We start from the raw sequence: 22,838 nt of genomic DNA on the forward strand, positions 1-22,838 counted from the left end.
CAAGATAGCTGGGCTTTAGTAGTTTAATAAAGAAAGAAAGCACACTAGATCCTCTTTCTACTCACTGATTAAATCTTTTCCTAATTCTGCTCTACCTGGTTAATTTAAAAATCAATTTATGGTTAATAATATTCCTTTGTATTATAATAGCAAGGAGAGGGGAAAGAAGATCATACAGATTTCCCCAGGAGCTAACAGTCTGTGCTGAGTTCTAGATATTGGTCACAGCATAAACTGGTTTTCTGCCTAACAAGGATACCAAAAAATTTTAGTATTTGTAACATTATCAGCAGAGACAATGTGCAACTAAGTTGCTATAAAGAATTCTTTCTCCATCTAAAGCAATCTATAACAGTAACTTTATAAATCTCTCTCCAGATCTTATTAAGCTCTATATCAAGGATTTTTTGTTTTATTTTGGTTTCTGTCTTTTGTTTTAATGAATCAATGAGCATGCAATTAGCAACACTAATACCTGAAAGTAGGGGTGGCATTACATGGGCTGCAGATTTCTAGGCCATATCGCTAAGACATCTAGGTATATCCCAATCTATTGTTATTGCTTTGGCTTTTAAGCAGAAATGAGATTTAGGGAGAATGTGTCCTTAAAGCCACAAATGAATCTTAAGATCAAGAGCTTAAGAGTAACAAGAAAAGTTTAAATCTAAAATCTTACTTCAATTATTCTCAACCCCAAACATTCACAAAATGGCAGTGCGTCCTCTGCCTCCTTCACTGCAGGGAAACTATACCCAGAAGTAGGCAGGTGTAGCACTGAAAATACAGACTGCTGTGCGCAGATGTAAGAAGGACCTATCTGAAATGCTTCTAAAGAAGTATTTTATTTCTATCATTTTTTCATTCTTTTTATCTAGCCATTTTTTAAAGTATTTATTGAGTGTGTTTTATGTTTTTAGCACTGAAAACTAAAAGAAACACGTAGATTCTTTTCTAAAGCTTGAACTCCGCTAAGAAAAAAGAAATAGCCCATAAAATTGTTACGCAACAGTGCTAGACAGCCTTGAAGTGAAAAGGGAGAGGGCTGTGGAGGCTTGAGAGCTTGTTGAAGACATTGTAGGTGATAAAAATTAAACCGGACATTAGACGACAGGATAGAATTGAGTAGGCATGGGAAGACATTCCAGACACAGGGTCACAGAAATTTCCTCAACAAAGGAGAATTTCCACCATGAATCTCAAGTACAGTCTCATATTCTTAGATATACTAAGATTCAGGGAATTGGTAGACAGACGGTGCTAATTTTGCTTGGTTCTTGTGCATTCTAATCAAACATGTTTACTGAATTCTGAATACTGTGAAAAAGAAGGATTCACAGGGCACTGCCTCAGAGTGAGAGGAGCCATTCTGCTTTGAAAGTTTTGGTAAAATATTTCTGTACAACACCTATTTAGCCATTGGCCAACATTTCTAAGTATTGTGTGAAATACCTTTTTCAAAATTTTGTGTGGTGATATTTAGAAATACTAGAAAGCCTTGGTTTTCTGTTAGAACAGTATGTTCTGCCTTTTGATCCAAGAGTGGGCAAGAAATTTTAAACGATGGCAGTTCAGTGAGGTCTGCAAATAATCAAGACTACCTGGTAAATCTGACTGCTTGCCACAAGATAAACTTAGATCTGGAGTCTCTCCTGAGCATTTGGCAACAAAACTTAGGTGAGGTCACCCACGGAGCATATGATACTCCTATTGAACTAGTCTCTGTGCTGAGTTGATTGGAGTCTTACTATTTCACAGTTTCCTTCCATAGCCTCCCTTCTAAGCTTTCCTAATCCCTGTGACCAAACACTGGTCAAGAAACACCATAATAGTAGATTAATTCAAAGAATCATGTATCTTTTATGGATATCTGAGTGTGAATATGTGTGCATATGTGTAATAGCATATACATATATGTGTGTGTATATATATATTACAAAAGCATAATTAACAGGACTATTTGAAAGAAGTGATTTATATTTAATTTAAAAGTTTCTAATTTTCAGGACAGAGGGAATCTTAGACACATATATTGAATATGTAAAACTATTTCCTTTTCTTCACCTCATCTAATTTTTTATGATATTCTAATATAATGTTCTCCAAAACTACTTTTAGTATATGCATTTTAATAAAGCATAACCATTTTTGTTCTATAGCAACAAGCTTATTTAAGTCCACTGAAGTAGTGTTTTACTTGCCATTTCTTGGTTATATACATAAAAACGTCTTGGTCATTCTTTTATTATAAGCCTGATAAAGTTAAGGGTTATCTTCATAATTAGCATCTTATTTGATGTCTATAAGATACTTTCCCAAGACAACAAAGGCACATTTCTCAAATTAAGCTTATTTTATGCTTATCATGTACATATTTGCTTTCTTTTTATCATTAATGTATTACATCAAATATATTTAAAAGCATTCCTAAATAATTTTGTCATAATTAATGAATTTCTCCTTTTAATCAGTTTTCAAGGATCATATATTTGTGGATAGTCTAATAACAAGTGAAAATTAGCTATTACTGACAACTAAAATTCTAGAGAGTGCAAGTTAGGTAAACAGTTATTTATCAAAAATTGTTGGAGGCTAGGATACTTTGGCAAGCTGGGAAAACTAACTCAGTGCGTCTTACCATATAGATACATTGACTAATAATACTTGAGAAAGTAGTGTACAATGAAATGCAATTAAGAACATGAAAGTAATCACACTTCGTCTATCTAAAAGAAAACTTTGGAACTTTCTTATCTCTAATATTTATTTTTTTATTATAATTATTATCTTATAGTGTGCCATTTAAAAAAATCCCTGTTTCTTTGAACTTTGGGATTATTTAAATTCTGGATAAGCAGATGTTTGTGGAAAATGGCAAATAAGATTGACTGTCAAGAATCTTGGTAAGCATCCTTGAATATTAGCATTTTTTTAGGCCCATTTTTCCAATGACTAATACCCTTCCACCACCCATCTGGGCAGAATTTCAGGCTGATTTAACTAGGTGGTCTGCTTGAGATTTTGAGGTAGATAGAAAAGCCATAAATACCTTCACAACTCTCCAAAAGAGATAGAAGCAGTAGCTCCATGTGCCACCTGAAAAGCCTATCAAACCAAGATGAAGAACAGAACATTTCCAGGCAACTGTGGTAAAATGGTACGATACAGGTAAGAAAGGTTCAATGAGTCATGAAACAAATAAAGAGAATTCTTGGTAGACAAAATTATGTTTATCCTAAATGATTCAGAACTACTTTCTTAACAATTGAAGAAGTTTCCAAAACATGCAAGTCCCAAGGGGAAAAAAAAAAAAAAATACTTTCTCATTTGGTTCCCTTCAGTATCCTTTAAGGGAGAATTTCAAAATATTATTAGAAAAGCATTATTGAATTAACCACAATAATTTTCTAAGGACTCACAATAAAACAGCAAATATTAACAGTCTAAATCCCAAGACAGAAAGAATTGTCAGGGACACTTCTTATTTAATATGGAAAGATTCTTTCTAAGGCCATGAAAATGATGAGACAGGCAACTGTGGCAGGTGAACTCTAATGTGAGTGATTTCTGAACTCAATCAAGAACTGAGTACTTTTGAATAAAAACTTCCTCTTTAAGATGTATTTTCAAAGACGGAAAAGAGCAGAATAGGAGGAAAGAAGAAAAAAGGGTTGAAAATCTCTGTACATGTTAAAAAAGACATTTAGCATGGTGATAAGCTTAAAAACTAGGATAAGAGGTTATTAATGCACTGTGGACAAAAAAAAAATGTTATTTGTCACTTTAGTAAACAAAGAATGTTGCCCGCCATCAAGCCATCAGTCACTGCAGCCACCCTCCAACAGCGCACCTGAGGGGACTTCAGGATGGAGATACTGAAAAGCCTAGGATATCTAGGATACTGACCCTAGATAGTTAAGATGACTATCTAAGGAATAATTTCCATGAGCCCAGACTCTTGTATCTTCCCATACTTAAGAAAGCACTAAAGTCATTAAATTGAGAAGTCTGGTTTTTGTGATTAGCTGTAAGTTTTTGATGTTTGACTCCATGTTTTTTGTTTATTTGTTTTGTTTTCAGCAAAAACTATATATCCTGGCTCCTCCCTTACCTCCTTGGAATAGTTCCTCAGACCTATCTGAGAGGCTGTCTCCCGGGCTATAGAACTCAGTAAGGTCCCTAAAGAAAACATAACTTGCAGTTTTGGGTTGTGCATTTTTGTGTGTGTGTGTTTTTGTTGGTGGTGGTGGTGGTTTTTTTCAGTTGACAGGATTTTGAACCTTTATCTAGAGTCCTGAAATTATAGAATAATGTTTGTCTTTCTCACAGGCAGCTCTAATTTAAGCATTTCATTTCTGATTATAGATTAAATAAAGGAAGTATGTTATGGCGTAATAAACAGTTCTTTCTTTAGCTTCTTCTCTTAACTGCTCCAGATTAAGGTCCCTCTAACATAAGCTTAATCAAAGGGCATTACTAGATTCTCCCCAGTGAGGTGCTGGAGCTGACTCTGCCACAGACTGTTAAATTTTCAGGAATTTTGTGAGCTGGTTCTTCAACTGTTGGTAACTTGCAATTGGTCGTAGTGTGAGTATTTACCCCATGGAAACTGGAAAACATTATGAATCAAAGTTTTTTATCAGCGCATTCCTGCCTGTTACTCGCATATTTACCTAGGCCCTTAAAAGGTCCCAGTTATGTTAATGACTCTCTTGCTTTGGGAATGAGTGTCCAACAACAAAAGAAGAACACCGTGGCTGTAGTGCACTGTCTTTGGAGTCACGCAGACAAATTCAGCTATGTGAATTTGCTGAGTCATTTGAGACTATTGAATTCTGCTATTGGGATGGATGGAAGTCATAAAAAGTATTTAACATGTATAGTAAGAAAACTCTTGGCTCATAACATTCAAACGAAACTCATAGGTAGGGTCAACTTCATGGGCCTATGACACAGGGCCCCTCAATCAGATGGGCCCGTTGCTTAATTTAATGCTCTGCTATTGCCATCTTGAAATTCTCAATAATTGAAATTTTAAATTATTTTTAACAAGGGGCCTTGCATTTTCATTTTGCATCAGGTCCTGCAAATTACACAGCTGGTCCTGCACGTAGGATGTGTTGAATAGACCTAAAAAGTAAACTTACAGCATGTGCCCATAGGTGTAACATAAGATATGTTCCAATACAGACAGTAAGTTAGTAACCTATAATATCTACCAAAGAGAGACAGAAAATAGAAAACATAATGAACAAATAAGAATATTATAGTTAGAAAGGGATGAAAAGACCAGTTATGATCCTGTCATTTTGGGACTATTTGTCACTGCTAAATTGACCACCCATTGGTGTCATCCAACATGGTTCTGTTTCCCCCATATGTGTTCTCCAGAAAAGCTGCTATTACTTGTGGCATTTCAACAGGCTGATTGACAAGGTACTGCTGTGGTCAGGCGTACTTGCTCTATGTTATTCTGATAGAGCAAATGCCTATCTTTGCCCCAAGTCATCTTCATCCCATGGGCCCTTTGGACCTCAGTCCTCTCAAGCACACCATCAGTAGGATAAGAGAGACAAGGCATCTGACACATTGTGAAACCCAGGATTCAGGAAGTGTGATACTGTGGCCGACTAGACCACTCTATTGCCATTCTTCCCCAGCATGTTAACTCATCCCAACTCTTTGCCCTTGCTTCTCATTGCACTTTAACTTGACTTAATAAACCACGTGATTGGAGCATGTTCATTTGGTCTGTGAACCCTTCAGTCCTGTGACCTCTGGGAGAGCTTGTCTGGGAGAGCTTGCTTGGTATACTTAGAGACCTCCATCGCATCAAGGTAATTTTCTACACCACAAGTTCAAATCATGGCTCTACCATTTAATAGCTGTCCGAATACAAACAATTATTTATCCTCTCAGAGCATTAGTTTCCTCGTACACAAAGCCACAATAACAATGCCTACCTTGAAGGATGGTTGAGAGTGATAAATGAAATTATGATAGTAAAACAGTAATAGCTAACGTGTTCAAAATGATTACTAAGTGCCAGGCATCATTCTAAGTGCTTTAAGTCTGTTAACTGATTTAATTCTCTCAAGAACTTTATGAAGTACTACTACTTTTATCCCCATTTTATAGGCGAGGAAACTCAAGGATGCAAAGGTTAAGAAACTTGCCTAAGGTAACAGCATAATGCTGATACTTAGGAGACTCTTATTAAGTAGTAGAAAAGTTAGATGTCAATGTCACATTTTGATCAACAAAATTCAGCTGTACTGACTGCCTACAGAGTCTCCATTCTTTGGGTGAGAAAATCAACACACCCAAGATATCTGTGATGTACAAGAACTAAAGGTCTCTGCTTTGGCTGAGTTTTTGGTTGAAAAGAGTCCCCAATGATTGAAGTGTGTGTTAGTGGATGCGTACACTCGCTTAAAAGTCCTCTTGTGTGGAATCCCTCATTCTTTCACAATGGCAGGTGAAGTAAAGGCCTTTGTGAACTAAGGCTGAAATCACAGTTCTTGCCTATGAAATATATTATTTCTCCCAACCAAAAAAGAAAAGAAAAGAAAAACCAAAAAGCAGTGCCACAGGATGAAGAAAGATTGAATAAGGAAAAATCTTACCTTAAGGACTAGCTGACACTTTCAAGCATCTGTTGAAACGTAAATGAAATTCTAAGAGTAACTTCTTGGCTTTACTGGGTGTTTCATTAATAAATCACCAGGCCTAGTCTGCCAATGGACAACTCCTGGGAACTTGGGTCAGGATGCTACAAAGATCAGAAATTAAAGCAGGCAGTATAATAGCTAACTAAACAGTTTCTTTAACAAAATTAATCATTTTAAAATGGCTTCTACCCCAGAGCCATTTCCATGCAAAAATATATTGGAGTATGTACTTCCACATCCTGATTTGTAAACTCATGGAATGTTAGAACAGCTCTGTCCCTAAAATAAGTTTCCTTAAATATCCAATTAAGTGGGTTTTTTAAAGCTGTTTCTTATGTTTAAAGGCACAGAAGCATTCTTTTTTTCCTTCAAATGAATGCTTTATATGGAAGTACATTGTATAGAAAAGAGAAACCACAGGTGTCCTCTGCCTGAAGCTGACATGTGGCCAAGCAGTCCTCCCTTGACCTCTGCCTCCCTTGCCTTAAAGGGATTTCACCAAACTACTTAAACTCTGAGGACAGCACTTTGAAAATCTTGGGCCACAACCCAATCCTTTTATTTTATAAATAAATAAACCGAGGCTCAGAGAGATAAAGTTAGAAGTTAGAGCTTAGACGGGAGTCCAATCTCTTAATTTTCAATCCAAAACCTATTCCACTATAACATAATTAAGTGGTTGTTTATTTAGCTTTAGTCATGAGGGCTTTTAATCCACCACACAGATTGTTCTGATATAGTCAAAGGTTTTAGTTTTCAGGATGAGTAATAAGTAGATCCGTCATTTTCCATCCAGGTGTTTTATTTCACCTGTGGTGGCTGGTACATTAGTGTAGCCACCGTTTATAGGTAGGAAAGATCTAGTCATCCAACTTCAGAGTTAAATCCATTAAAAATTTAAACACAGATTATGCTTAAAATCCTTGCTGTTTGACACTTTTCCAGTTAGATAACTAATAAAAAATAGGAACTGACCTTCAAATAATTGGAAAACCCACTACTATTTCCCTTTTCCTATCCCCAACCCACACATACTCTCACCTGTTCATATTCAATGAACAGTCCACAGAATAGAATGTTCTGTTTAATGAAGTTTTCTGATTCTCAGAAATGAAGAAAGGGACTCTCAATCCTGACTGTACATTAATGACTTTTAGAGTAAAAGTAAAAATACACATTTCTGGTCTGAGCCAGACACCCCTGCCCCTCCACCCAGAGATTTTTATTCAATAGGTTTAAAGATACATAAATGTGTGAAACTGTATCAATACACAGGAAAACATACATGGAAAAAATACCAGTCCACAGTGAAGGTGGAAAGGAGATGGCTTCTTTTCAGCCCTAAGGAGCCAATTCTGCTGCCTTGAAAATGCTGAGTTCCAGCTCCTAAGCCATGTTCGAGAGTCCCTACGGATTTACAACCCATTCTTAGAGGTTCATGCCTATGTGTTAACTGCGTATGTTAAAGCAGTTAATATTTGACCCTAAGCCCTGAGAATGCTCATGTTCCTTGTGGTAGATAATCTTTCAAAATGTGAGAACTATCCCTGGGTCTCCCACAACATCCTCAGGACGGATAAGCCACCATTCCTGAGGCTTTGCTCTAAAACATATCTTAAAACCCTGACCTTCTGTAAAGTCTGTTTCAGGAATTTCATGAATTTTTCAGAGTCCAGAGCCAGATGGGAAGACTTGGAACCCAGATACAGATCCAAACCTGTGATGAAAATATCTGCTCCAGTTATATTGAGCCCAGTGCCTTGGATTCCATAGACTCAGCCAGAAATGATGATTGGAGGCCACTTCTGGGAATAGCATAATCCTTAGACACACTCTCTCAGAGTTCGATGTCTCTGAAAGGAATAAAGGGTAGGAGGAAAGCTGCCTGACTCCCATGTTTTAGTAACACTGGGGTAGAGAAAACTTTATCTGCATGGGCTATGAAGTATTGACTACCATCTCTAATATGTGATTGGAATCCATGGGGGAAAAGCTCAATAGAGCATTCAGAAACCTACAAAGGGAGACAGGTCAGGCACTGCAGTACCAACAACTTTATCACAGAGGCTGAAACCAAGAGAATCAGGCTGACCATGGCCAATGGTACCAGCTGTGCAGAATACTGCAAAGCCACAGAGCAGGAGCCGTTTCTGGCCATGGAGAATCATCTCAAGACAATGAGCATTGTTGACAGGTGAGAAGCCGCAATTGTTTCTTCTCTGGGCCTAGATCTGTGCTTTCATTCTGCGAGCTGGCTTTCACTCCAACTTTCTGAATCACTGTCTTGATGGCATGCCTAACTTGCTCCCCAGCTGCAGGGGTAAGAGGCAGCAAACTTGAATGCTTATAAGGTACAGCCAAGGAGTATGAATAAATGATGTGGATTGTTTGGGAACTGTGCATACTGAAGAGTGAGTGCCCTGTTAGTAGGGAACAGCAATTACTTAGCCCCAGCTATTATTTGCATGTAAGGATGTGGGCCAGATTTTCTTCTTGTCCAGGAGAAGCTGAACATCTGGATTTTTAAAATTTGAAATCTCTCACTTTTTAAAATTTAACAACAAAGAGAAAACATTATTATAGGGAATTCCCAGGTGGCGCAGTGGTTAAGAATCCTCCTGCCAATGCCGAGGACATGGGTTCGAGCCCTGCTCCAGGAAGATTCCACATACCACGGAGCTACTAAGCCCATGCACCACAACAATTGAGCTTGCACTCTAGAGCCCATGAGCCACAACTATTGAGCCCATGTGCAGCAACTACTGAAGCCTGCATGCCTAGAGCCCATGCTCTGCAAGAAGAGAAGCCACGGCAATGAGGAGCCCGCACACCACAATGAAGAGTAGCCTCCACTCGCTGCAACTAGAGAAAGCCCGTGTGCAGCAATGAAGACCCAACACAGCCAATAAATAAATAAAAAACAAACAAAAATCATTATTATAAAAAAATACACCCCCAGATGATTAAAATGGTAAATTTTATGTTATGTATATTTAATCACAATAAAAGAAAAACAATAAAAGAAAAAGAAACAAAAAGCACGTGGGCCAAATAAAAACCACCTATAGTCTAGATTCAGCTTTGGAATCCCCACTTTCAACCTCTGCCCAGTAATAGGGCCTGGTATTGCCCTTCCTTCCATCCCAATCCTTATCTCTCCCTGTGTCTCAAAATGGCTTAATCCCTGGACTCCAGCCTAAGGTCCCAGGACCTGGAATCTGTGACAAGATTACCCTGTGGGTACATTTTGGAAGAACTGAAAGTGGCTGACCCTGGATTCTGCCAAATTGTCAAGATACCCTCTTTTTCTGTTGGAGCGTCAAAATCAGTTGTCCATCCAGACTGCTGTACCAATGTGCCACCATCCCCCAAGGCTCCAGGGGTTGCCTATGGCTACGTCTGCTTGCCCCTAGCCCTGCCAGGTCCTATACTCTCCCCATCTCTCCTGTCGCACTGCAGGGAATCAGGCAGTGCTGAGTCTGTCCTGAGATGAAATAAAGATGCTTCCCAGCTTTGTGCCATGTTCTGGCAGGTGTTTCATATGAAATAACTCACTTTATGATTCCAATAACCCTGTAACTTAGTAAAATTTCATGAGAAACCCGAGGTCAGAGAACTACACGATTCTTTCAAATTTGCACAGGTATTAAATGGAAGATATGAGATTCAAACTCAGAACTGAAGCCCATGCCTCTATATGGAAAACGCAGGCAAGGAAGAGTGGGGCGTATTTCTACATCTCCATGTAGGTGGAAAGGGAGGATATATTTCTTGGCATTTTCACTCAATTTCACATCATGCTTTGAAAGTTCACAATATTATCACTTTCCAATTTTATAACTTTCTATATACAGTTACCTGTGGTTCCCAGGTTTGGGGATTTCATGGTCAGCAATATTTCAAAATATATTTTGGGAGCCAACAAAAGGTTGCCAAACTTCTATTTTGCCAAGTAAGGATACTTTTTAAACCTATCATTTAGCATCATTATCACTTCATTGAATGAAAACTATTTTAACAGACACACGTGCACACACACACACACACACACGTGCACATGCACATACATTAATAGCTTCATGGAACCAGAAATGCTACTTGTCTTTGCCTTCATTTATGGCTGGTGTACAAGCACATGCATACGGAGTTCCCAGCCTACAGCTGTGTGGTGTTCCAAAAGTTTTCTGGGAAGACCACTGTTTGGAACTTGGAAAACCTTATTCCACAAAACAAAACAACAGTGTTAGAAATGATGCCTAGGTTCCCACCTCATAGGGTAAACCTGGAATATCTTGTTTTATTTGGACATGAGGTAACTAAGGCCCCAGAAGTTTAAGCCATTTCCTTAAATAACACACAAGCCCTTGCAGAGCCAAGATTAGTAGTGAATTATCCTGATTGCTGCTTCAGTTCTTTTTTCATCACCAGAGACAGAAACACTTTGCTCTAATTTTAACATTATTATAGACACACTATAACATTTAAAGTTTTTACTTAAATAGGCTTGTGGAGGGATACCTTTGGAAATTTACCACTGTTTATAAAAATGTTTCTGTGGGAAAAATGTCATCTGTAGCACATCTGTGAGATGCAAACATGGCTACTATCACAGACATGGTCCCTTTTACTCATGCCCCGCTTCCCCCCACCACCATGGCAAGGAAAAACAGTGTGATCCTCAGAGGCGAATCTGCTTCCAATCTCAGGAAAGGGATAATCATTTATCAGGAGTTTATAAATCTGTGTATCTCTGAACATGTCAACACTGAACATAAGAGTGAAATTGGGTCACTGACACGTTACCAGGGAATAGTTATTAGCATAACCTTTAATTGGAATCCCATTTACTGTTCTGTTGGCTTAGCATCCTCCCTGTGCTTTAATAAGAGCTGTCACATGAATATATCATTTGAGGCTGGAATCCTGCAGAGAAACTAGAGTGTGCAATCCAACAAACTTGTAAAATTCAAATATGTTATCTCTTTCAGAGAGATAGTAATGAATGTATTAAACTAAGGAAAGTCTCAGTTCAAGGAACAAATGATTAAAAGTGATCAGAGGTTGTAAGACTCCAAATAATGAATTTAATCATGATTGTTTTATTTTATAATCATTAGCCCAGCCTCTCTAGTGATATGATATGTGTGTGTGTGTGTGTGTGTGTACATATATGATACATGATATGTTAACATATATGATAGGTAACATATACGATATGTTATATATGTAGATATGGCCATGAACATTATACATAATGAGCATTACATGATGTATTATATATAGTATTACCTAGGTAATAGGTAATACTCAGAGAACTTGGGAGATCAATAACAGGGAAAATGTTTCTAATTATGAAAAGTGACACCATACTTGAGAACTTCAATTTTCTTTTCCATTTTCCAGGGCTTGCATTTGACAGTAGCAATCGTTTGTCTTTTCTCATCTAACTCTGCCTTCAATCTTTCCAATTCCTCTTCATCGATTTCTTCTTCTTCTTCCCTTAAAAAACAAACAAACAAAACCTCCTTTAGTAAAGTTAAGTTTTGCTTGACTTCCAAACTTAAAGAATGCTATTAGGTATTCAGCTGATCAATGCTGAGATCCATAAGCCTTAGAGTTTGTATCTGAACGCTAACACAGGATTTCTGGAATTACACATTTAAACAATAGTGTTTACATTCTGAAGTCCTGAAACCATTTTATGTCCATAGTCTCAAATTCTCAGAACTAGAAAATCTGTGGAAATAGTTACAGATTTATCAATACATTTTCTTCTCTTTGTTCCCCTGTACACCTTCCCCCACCAATTCTACATTTAATTTAAAAACTTTATTTTTCAACAAGGATAGTAAATTAGAGGTGAACATGTCTTTGAAGTGTCCTTAAAAAATTTGTTAGCCCTGTCTCAAGAGAAAAACTGAAATAGGAAAAAATAAAAAAAATCTATTCTTCAAAGGTAACTTAATCTGTTAATTAAACTCAAAACTTCAATTGATAAAATTCAACTTGCAGTATATTTGGTAGAAGTGAATCCTTTGAAGAGGCCTTCAAAGGAATTTAGTTTCTTACTGAGCAAATGAGATGTATCTTTTCTCTTCTGTGTTCCTAGTATTGCAAAAATATCAAAGGCCCCAAAACTCAAAGAAAACAAAATCTAAATATGAGCAATATAATTTTTAAATTGAGGAATGTAATGCCCTATTGTAGAGATCAATTTTTTTTGTGATATTGTTTCAGTTACGAGCTATTGTTGCTTAACTTCAAATTTACCCTTTAATATTGTGAGGCTGTGGCTGTGAACCTGTAGGGTACATTTCTGGTTTGTCAGTTGGCTCAATATTCAGCTGCCCATAGTGAACACTAAGAAGGGGCTTGGTCTTTCCTTTGGTTTCCTGTTGCTTCCCATGGTGATGGTTACTCTTTAGCAATGCTTCTTTACCCCAGGAGCTGCAGGGCCTTCCCATAGCTGCAGGTGAAACTGGTTTGTCAAACTTTCCAACACTAGCAGAACCAGCTTCATCATTCTCCTGGTAGACACCAGCACCACTTGAGCATCACCTCTTCCGCAGTGGTTTCAGCTGGTACATCTCTCCTCTGTGCTTTTAAGTTTTAATTTCAACCTCTTTCCATTGTTTCTCCAGTCCCTAGTGTGCTATTTGCTTCCTATAGTTGCTTTCACAATGATACTTAGTGTTCTCTTTTCACCTCTCCAGTAACCTAAAACACAGTCCTCTTATTAAATACTCTCTTTTCAATTAACTGTTGAAGTTTCTTTCTTCTAACTAGCCCCTGACTGACAAAGAAAGTGTAATCTGACTCAGTGCTAGTCAAAAACATATTTTGTTGTTCACTAAACTCATGATCGCACACAGTAGGGCTGTGGCAAAAGATGTTTTTGACAGTTGCAGCTGAATAATAGGAGGACATACCCATAGTTTTACAGCCCACCTTACAAAATGACTTTGCAATCTCCTTTCTTTCCCCCCAGGCCAGAGTTTTTAATCAGGTCATGATTACTGAAACAAAAATTTAAATTAACCCTCTAAAATAGACTTGTCACTGACACTTGTTTTTTTTTTTTTTTTTTTTTTTTGGACCAATTCAGATATTTTGCTTAGAATAGTAATCCTGGTTCAAGAGAACTATTGAGGTACACTTCATTAAGATACAACTCTGATTGCCATTAGGTTGTTTCTATTTTAATTATTTGATGTTTATTATATAAAATCCTATGGTGCTGTACAACCATAACAAAATACTTACAAAGAATGAAAGAATGATCTATTTGATGTTTGGATTTACCATGCAACTAAAGCTTATCTCTACATTTCTCTACATTCCCAACACTAATTGTGTAGTTTCCTGCTGTCTGAAACCCAGCACTTTATATGTTTAGCATATTCAAATTCTATGATTCCTTCAAAAACCATATAAAATGTCTTCAATACCCCTTTTTTGATTATCCCTATGAGAATAGTTGTCTCTAAGACTCTAAATCACTTTGTACTTCTCTGGCACATTTATACTGTCTTATTTCATAATAATTTGTGTCTAAGTGGCCTCTCCCTTACCATATTATGAATTTCTAGAGAATGCAGGCAATTGCATATTCATATCCATACCTTCCAAAGAAATTAGCAAATTATCTTCCACAGAAGTGGAGCTGCATAAATATTTATTGAATAAATGTTTATGTACAGAAATTTTCTGGATGACAGGATTATCATCAAGTACACTAAACTATAACAATGTCTTCCAAGATTAGAATGTTATGGAAAGACATCTATTCCTACACTAAGTGATCTCAGACTGGTATATTTTTAAAGTCTTTGTTGTTAATTGGTGATCGCTCCAGGAAGATCATGCTGTGCTGCAAGGTCTAGTTGTTGTCAGCTAAGTAACCTTCAAATATGCAGGTAAAATATTACATTTTTTGCATAATTAAAATATAATAATGCATAATTCAAACACTGAATTACAGGGAAACTGCTTTTCTAAGAACCACTCAAAGAAAGTGCTAATCATATTAAAAGGGCATAGCACAGACATGCTTTATCTTCTAAAATGTAGGGCTAATCTGTGTAAGAATGGCTTTCTATCTTAGACTTGATTTATTTAAACAACAGTTGTTAGGAAAAAGGAGGCATAATGTGCTGAATTTCTCAGTGCTATGAACAGATTACTTATTCACTTAAAACTGGGTCAAGAAAAGCCTATAATATTATTAGAAATACTCCAAAATGCCAAACAAGGCAGTGTTTTTTAACCATCTCCAAAGACAGTTAACATTATAACCTTGGATTTAGTTGCTTTCAAATGTTTTGTCAGTGCAAGGGAAATTCCCTAAGGCGTTTCACTTGAACATTTAAACAAAAGAAGATCATGAATTAGTTAACCTAAATAAATGTGCCCTGATTTGCCTACTAATCTTTCTTAAAATAGATTTGCTAATACATTTTCTTTAAAAAAAAAAAAGTGCTTATCTTCAAATAAACAATAGGAAGTGGACCTTGAAATAGAGATCAGAACTGTCAATCATCACAAATAATTTATGACACTGTTTAGAATACTTGTACAAATTGTGGCAGTAATAATATAATTTGCAAAAACTATGGAGACAAAGTTCATTTTAGTCAAGTTTGGCTCTGTGGAGGAGTGGGGAGGGAGGGAGGCAGGGTGCTTCTGGCTTTTGAGAATCAGGATGAGAGTGGGACCAGCCAAGTGCAGATACTTTCACAGGGACAAGATTGCCTCAGGTAACAGGGGCCAAGACCCAATTGATTCATATGGTCCTATTTCTAGAGGTTGAGCATTGACATGAGGGCCTTGAGCAGACCAGGAAAGCAGAGGAATTCCCACCCAAGTTCTCTTTTAAAAAGGACATCTCAAAGGCACAAGGAGAGGAAAAGCAAATACTGGAACACCACCTATATCATGCATATGTCTATTGGTGATGTTTTCTCAATGAAATACCACTGTCAGAAAGCATAAGCTTTGCTAGTAGGAAATATTGCTACATATTAATAGTAATAACAGTCACAATAAGAAATGGAACTTAAAACGGTGTTTTGTTTTTGAAAACAACAAAGCATACAAATACTTGAAAAGAAAACAGACATAAAAAAAAATCAGAGTCAAAATGTAAAGCAGGTGATGTCTTAGTATTCAAAGAGAGGAGAAAGGAGGAGCTTTGGGAGAAGAAGGAGGAAAATGAGGAAGAGAAAGAAGAGGACAAGAGAGATTTAAAAAATTAAATCAACAAAAAGACAATGAAGAAATGGGTGGGATTATTCTTATTTTAAAAGGAACCATCGTCTACTAATGCTAAGCTTCTCTACCTAACGAAATGTTCACATAGTTGTATTTAATTACAATTACTTATGAGGAGGAAAATAATAGCTAGTTTTTGAATACTGCAATGTGTCATCTTGGGAGGATATCTCAGAAAGTTCCTCACCATTTAAAGTCCTAGGATTGTTTCAGAGGCGATCCCATCACCTCATGGTGACTCCCATGCCCCATCTAGGCGTGGCAGAGGAACTATTCTCTTAAAGCCTTTCCAAGGGGTCAAGGTTTTCTATTAGTAAATGTGTTTTACCTGCACACTTTTCCTACCTGCCTGCCATCAGTAATTTTCCAGAAAGCAAATACCAGAAAATTATTTTCTTGGATTTTTCCTAAACAGCATTTAATATATATTATTCTACACAAAGACAGCACTCAGAAAAACACTGGCCTGCTAGAACTGAAAGACACAGGGTTATATTAAAAAGGAAATGACAACCCCAATCCTCTGTAAAGGAATAGATAGTTAATATTTTAGACATTGGGAGCTACATGCAGCTCTGTCCCATATTCTTCTTCTTTTTTTTTTAATTACAGTTTTATTAAAACCGTAAGAACCATTCTTAGCTCTCGGGTTAGAATTAACCATAGTTGGTCAACCCCTGCTCTGTAAGATAAGTGATCTGGGTTCATTGCTTAGGAGTTTTTCACTTAACTTCAATAATGATTCACTTTAATGGGATAACTCTAAAATATTTAAATTAACTATAATATGTTAATGACCTATGACAATTTAGCTCTCTCATAAGGGAATTTCTCATAAGTCCATTCTTAATATATATTCATTTTAAAATTCTTTTTCAATATTAAAGTACATTTAACTAAGTGGAGTAAAGTGGCAGCATCAGACTAAGCCTGTTTTTCTGAAAGTAATTTTAATTACCAATTTTAAGGCCAGGGAGTGGTCTTCTTTCAGCATCTTGCACTTTTGAATGAGAAACAATTTCAGTTACAGATCAGAACTAACTTACGCTCCTCTCTTCAACCTCCTCCTTCTCTCTTTTTCTCTGGCCTTCCTTGTTTCTTCATCCTCTGGTTCAGGTTCTGGGTCATCTTCATTGATAACATCTCTGGTCCGTTTCCTCTTTGGTCTCATGCTCTCTCTTCGAGGTAGTTTGTTTTCGTCCTCCTCTTCCTCTTCACCTAAACATAGCAGTTAATGCTTCGATGAGCAATATCAGAAAAGTGCTCTCCTGCTACCAAATATATTCTTCCTTTTTAATTATCATTGTCACATATCTGAGACCATAATCCAGCAATTCGCCATATCAAGATAAGATGCAGCATGCCGTATATATTTCATGGTCTGCCACTTAAATACAGTTATCTTAATTCTCATTTCTTGTGATTTATCAACTCAAATATGTCAGTGTCAATCCCCAAATCCTAATAATGCTTAGAATTCCAGCCTTCATTTACTTGGGTAACTAGATGATTTAGAGTTTAATATCACACCATGATCTCTCAGACCAAGTTTGTAGGTTACCAATTCAACACATAAAAGTTGAATGTTTAACCACGATGTGCTAATACTACTTCTGTCTTAGAACAAAGAATAAGAATGACAAGAAAATGCTACAAACCAGAAAAATCTTGAAGAAATTAATTTATGCCTTGACATTCTTCCTAATTCAAATTATTCTCATTCTTTTTTTTTACTTTTTTAAAAAAAATTGTACTATAGTTGATTTACAATATTGTGTTAGTTTCAGGTGTACAGCAAGTGATTCAGTTATACATAAATATATATATATTTCAGATGATTTCCCATTATAGGTTTTTATAAGATATTGAATACAGTTCCCTGTATTACACAGTAAATTCTTGCTGTTTATTTTATGTAAAATTATCATTCTTGACCTCAAATATTTCTTTTTCCTAAATATTTCCTCCTCTTTCTTAAATGAAATTGATAGTAAATACCTTTGCTTAATCATTTTATCTTTTTGATTAGAAATAGATAACTTGTAAATGTAAATTTAATACAAAACTGAAAGAAATGACATTATTTTATTCTATTCAGCAACTAACAATTAATGCCTCATATGTCTATAACTTCTTCAGAAGCTTCCAGGTAAAGAGTCGAGGGAAAATTCAGTTCCTTCCTTCACCATTTATGACATCCAATCCTACTTTACTTTCACTTTTGTTTTTTAACTTCTTCTGATATTGAGTCAAGTATTATAAAAAAAATTACTCATAATTATCACTATCTTCTTAAATAGAAGCTACTATAGGGAAAAATTTGTGCTGTAATGGAAAACTATGTATTGTCTGCACCATACCCTTCTGTGTTATCTGATTCTGATTCTATGGAAACCATTTTGTAACTCTGCAAGTTATGGATAACTAGATAGCAATGCAAAATAGTTCTTGTTTGTAGACAAGCAAGTGAACTCTGTTTAGTGCAGAGACAACCTTCCACCACCAAAAAAAGAAAAGAAAAGAAAAGATCCCCAAAACAGTCATGCCTTCATGTGCACAACCATTTCAATATTCCTGATCCATGAATATATCTGTTTCTTCAATTTTCCTTTGAACTGGTAATTGTTGTAAATGCCTCCCCATATTTCTAATTTATTACTTAAATATGTTCATTTTTACACGTGTATGTCAATATTTTATCTTTTAAAATCTTTTTGTTACCTTTTGTTGTCTTTTTAACATTACTTATCAAAACTTTTTATTGATATTTCAAATCTAAGATCTAAATATTACCAATATTTCTAAAGTTTGACTAGCAGAGAGAAACAGGAGCACAGCTTTTCAAACTAGGTTTTGAAAACTATATTCTGCCATCAAAACAAAAAATGAGTTTCCATTTGCTAAATACTGTGGCAAATGGGCGTTATTTGAAACCCTCTCTGGCATTCTGAAAATTTCCCCAGCCTTTATTAGTCATTTTAGTCACTAATTATAGAAAGGACAAGAACCTCATAGGAATTGAGAAACAATTTCACCCACAAATAACTCAAAAACTCAAGCACCCACTTAGGACCCTGCATTTTAGTATATTTTATATTAAGGCTAAGCTATTAAACTTGCAGAGTTTTGCCATGGATGAAAAGTGTATCATTATATTTATCTTTTAGCACTTGGACAAAAAACTATCTTTAGAGCTTTAACTAGTTTCCAAATATTCAAATTCTTAAAAAAGGAATGTTTTACAGTTGCCTACTAAATGTGGATTTGCATACATTACCTTTTGGAATGGGCTTGATTCAGTTTTGAAGGGTAGCAAAATATACCACGTCAAAAAGGCATTCAGAATATACCACCCCTAAATATGCCACTTTGGTGTATTCACTATTTTGAGCAGTAGCACTTGAAAAACAGCAAATGCAGGAAGACACTTTCTCTGAACTCCTCTTAACTGCCTAAAGACAGAGCCTCCAAAAGGAATTCAAGTGTCATAAATCCCCTCCCCAGGAGTTTCATCCCCAAGGAAGACTGACTAATATCACAGGAGAGGAGACTATAGGTCAACACCACCTGAAGACACACTTTATCATAAACTATCATTCCTCCCATCTATTCTCCTAAACTTATTTATTCTCTCCCAAGAGACCTATATGCCCCTCCCTTCTCCCTATTAAGATGGTATTTAAATCTAAATTTTAAACCACCTCACAGAGTTACTCATTTTTCCTGGGTGGAATCTCCCATGTATACATAAGGTGTATGTGTTAATAAACTTCTGTTTTGTTGTTTTTTCTTGTTAAACTGTCTTATATTATAGGGGTATCAGCTAAGAACTAGAAGAGTAGAGGAAAAATTACTTTTCCTCTGCTATAGTAGTCAAGTCATAGCATCTAGGATCTATGTGAGACTCTGGGCTGTTTTCTTGTAGAATGTACCAAATTAATGAAAACAACTGTCATCATGAACATTCATTGGCTGTCATGTTGGGCTCAGGTTTTTAATTGACAGTGGTGATGTATTCTCTAATTGAACTCTTCTTGAGATGCTGCTCTTTCAGTTTCAGTAAATTCAAAACTTTTACTCATATAATGATCTTTCTCTGTTCCTGTCCATGAGTGGTCTGCATGCCTGGAAAGGGGTCACAAACCAGGCTCTTGAGCTGAACCTACTCAAAGTAAAAACAACAGAGCAATTCAGACAAAATACCCATGAATTCAGTACAAAAGAACAGGTCTATTCATTTTTAGTGAACCACCTGATCAGTTCAGTCAAAAAGGTCAATCTGTTATATTGCAACAAATTGAGCCTTAGAGAACAGCTTTTAGGACAAAGACTTTAATGCGGAAAATAGTAAAGAAATAAAAAAGCAAATGTTTCTGGACTACCATCACTTAATTATGAGTAACTTACAAATTGAGTGGAATGTGTGTGTGCCAGCTGAATGGAATCTCAAGTAGAGGTTTTATTTCATGGACTTGATCTCTTTTGTGAGACCATCGAAAGTCATCCACACATGCTTCTGTGCTTGCATGTGGTAGCATATTCCCACAAGATAGGAGGATGAATCCCCTGAATTCACTGATATTCTACAGGAAAGGTATCCCAAAGGGGTCCATCCCCACTTACTTGAACTTTCCTCAGTTTCATCTTCTTTTTCCTCCACTTGGATTTGCACTGTGGGAGAAAGAAAAAATATAGCATTCTTTAAATGATGATACCATTGTTAATAACTGGTTTTTACTGTTATTATTTTCATCATAAAGTTTTTTGTGCAGTTCATAAATTTTTTTCAATAAATTGTCAAAATGAGCATTGTTTATTAAAGATATACAGCTACAGCATCTTATACAGTGTTGTGCAAGGACTTCGCTTCATCGTCTTCAATGATTTGCAAAACAAATCAATCATAAGCTGTCAGTTCAATTCAAAATAACTTCAACCAAAATAAACTCTGTACTGCAATAAGTAGACAGGGTTTGTTGGATCACTTCATTCTATGGTAAGCAGAACTGTTAGCAAAGCTATGTCCACATGTACAAACCACTTGATTATTATAACTAAGTTAACTTTAAAATAGACAATATTTCATTCTGACCAGCTACCCAGTGTCAAAGAATCTTTCAAAAATGCTTAAAATCTGATCTTTCCTACTTCAATTATTTACATAGGTATTATATACAGACAGCCTAAATTTTCCCATAAATGGTTTACCTTGACAACGTGAAAACAGGTGATTTTACAGTTCTTTCCAAGGCAAAAAACAGCTCTTCTGTCTATTCCTCCCCTCATCCTCAGCATCTTGTTTTTAGATTTGCTCCATTTTTATAAAGGCATATAAAGGTTTTATAAAATTTTAATGGTATAATAATATAGGAAAATATATTAATTGGTAGATTTTTCTTCCCCTTGTCAACTACTATCCATTCATCACAGGTTGAGTCAGCCAGAGATCTGCAACTTGCCATGGTAAAAATTACAGTAGACTATTTCTTTAAATCACAGTCTAGTGACTCATTTAAAATATTAATTTACATATTTTTATTTAAGGTGGATGGGCATAAGTCCAAAAAAGCAAAGATAACAAACAACGTTGCTGTGAACAGAGGAAACAACCTCTGGTTTTGTTTCTGTTCAGCACTGTCAAAGGTTATTATTCAGAGCTTGACAGGCATATTGAAAAAGCAGCACATGCAGAGTTTAAATTCCATTCACAAAGAAGATTATTGTAAAAGCACTTTATGCCTTTAAACATCATCTGCATAAAAATTTTTAGGATATGCAAAAATGTTATCACTCAACGTCAGCCATGGAATATGAAAATAAGTGTTCTTTTGTTCAGAGTGGACATATGCCTTCTGTCACTGGCTGTAACTGGATCTGCACAAGACAAAGCTCTTTATGTCACTACTGAGAGTTCGCAATAGTGAAGGCAGACACTGCTCAGAAGATATTCTACATTCAACAATAGGCCATGGTCTTTATCTGCAATTAATGCTGCCACCAAATTTCTTCAGTCAAAAAAGAATTCACTTAGGAAGGCATCTTTATGATATAAGATTAGCCTTAAAGCAAGGTCTAATCAGTGTGCATACTATAGAAACAGCTGAGGACAAATAGCAAAGGCTGACACACAGCCTCTTTTGCACCATGCATAGCCAAAGCAAAAATTCACATAAAATGCTACGATGATTTGTAATAATCAGCTCATTAGACATGATTAAATAAAGTTAAATAATGAAATGGAGGAAAATACTAAATGAATAGAAGTACAAGCAAATCTTTAGGAAGGATTGTATATTAAACAAAAGCAGCAGAATGAAATGTCCCAAGCCAAGAGATGAGCAACAAATCAATTTCCTCTGATAACAAGGGGAGAGAAAAAGCAGGGCTGGAGTCATGGATCATCTTCTCAGGTACAGGAAGGATAATTATAAATGGCCATTAAATAAAACCTAAAAATCCATAAGGGGAGAAAGCCCTGTGGTTGCAAGCAAAGAAGAAAAAGCTATGGTTTCTGAGTGACATAATGGAGAGTACTGCAGAAATAGCCCCTTCACTGCTCTTAAGGTGACTTTCCAACAGTGATACTCATCTGTGCGTGATCATCTGCACATTTTCAGTAGGTGCCTTGGTTATTCTTTCCTTTTGTCTGGCAGTTGAGTCAGGGGCCATGGAACAGTTGTTTTTATAGTTACTGGGATCATAATTGGTTTATTCTTTACTCAAACCCTCAGCAAAGGCATCATCAGCATCAAGGACTAAATAGCAGCACCCTGACCAGGGGACTGATGACTCCATCAAGAGCCTCAGACCAAGCCTGATTTTAGTGGAACGCTATTTGGTCTGAAAAGCAACTGTCAATGCTTATCTGCATCTCCTGCAACTCAAAGCGATGCTCAACAG

General features: G+C 36.3%; 1 protein-coding gene across 1 annotated transcript in view; it reads right to left on the reverse strand.

Annotated features, from left to right (window-relative positions):
- Positions 1 to 22,838, reverse strand: part of TMC1 (transmembrane channel like 1) — a 127,168-nt gene that overhangs the window by 79,205 nt on the left and 25,125 nt on the right. Inside the window, exons 2-4 of the mRNA XM_057722167.1 lie at positions 20,562 to 20,609; positions 16,985 to 17,156; positions 12,039 to 12,167 (exon numbers count right to left, since the gene is read on the reverse strand). Of these exons, the coding sequence (XP_057578150.1) occupies positions 12,039 to 12,167; positions 16,985 to 17,156; positions 20,562 to 20,609 (349 nt within the window). The remainder of the gene's footprint in view (positions 1 to 12,038; positions 12,168 to 16,984; positions 17,157 to 20,561; positions 20,610 to 22,838) is intronic.

The sequence above is a fragment of the Hippopotamus amphibius genome, chromosome 2 (assembly GCF_030028045.1).
Source record: "Hippopotamus amphibius kiboko isolate mHipAmp2 chromosome 2, mHipAmp2.hap2, whole genome shotgun sequence".
Lineage (NCBI taxonomy): Eukaryota > Metazoa > Chordata > Mammalia > Artiodactyla > Hippopotamidae > Hippopotamus > Hippopotamus amphibius.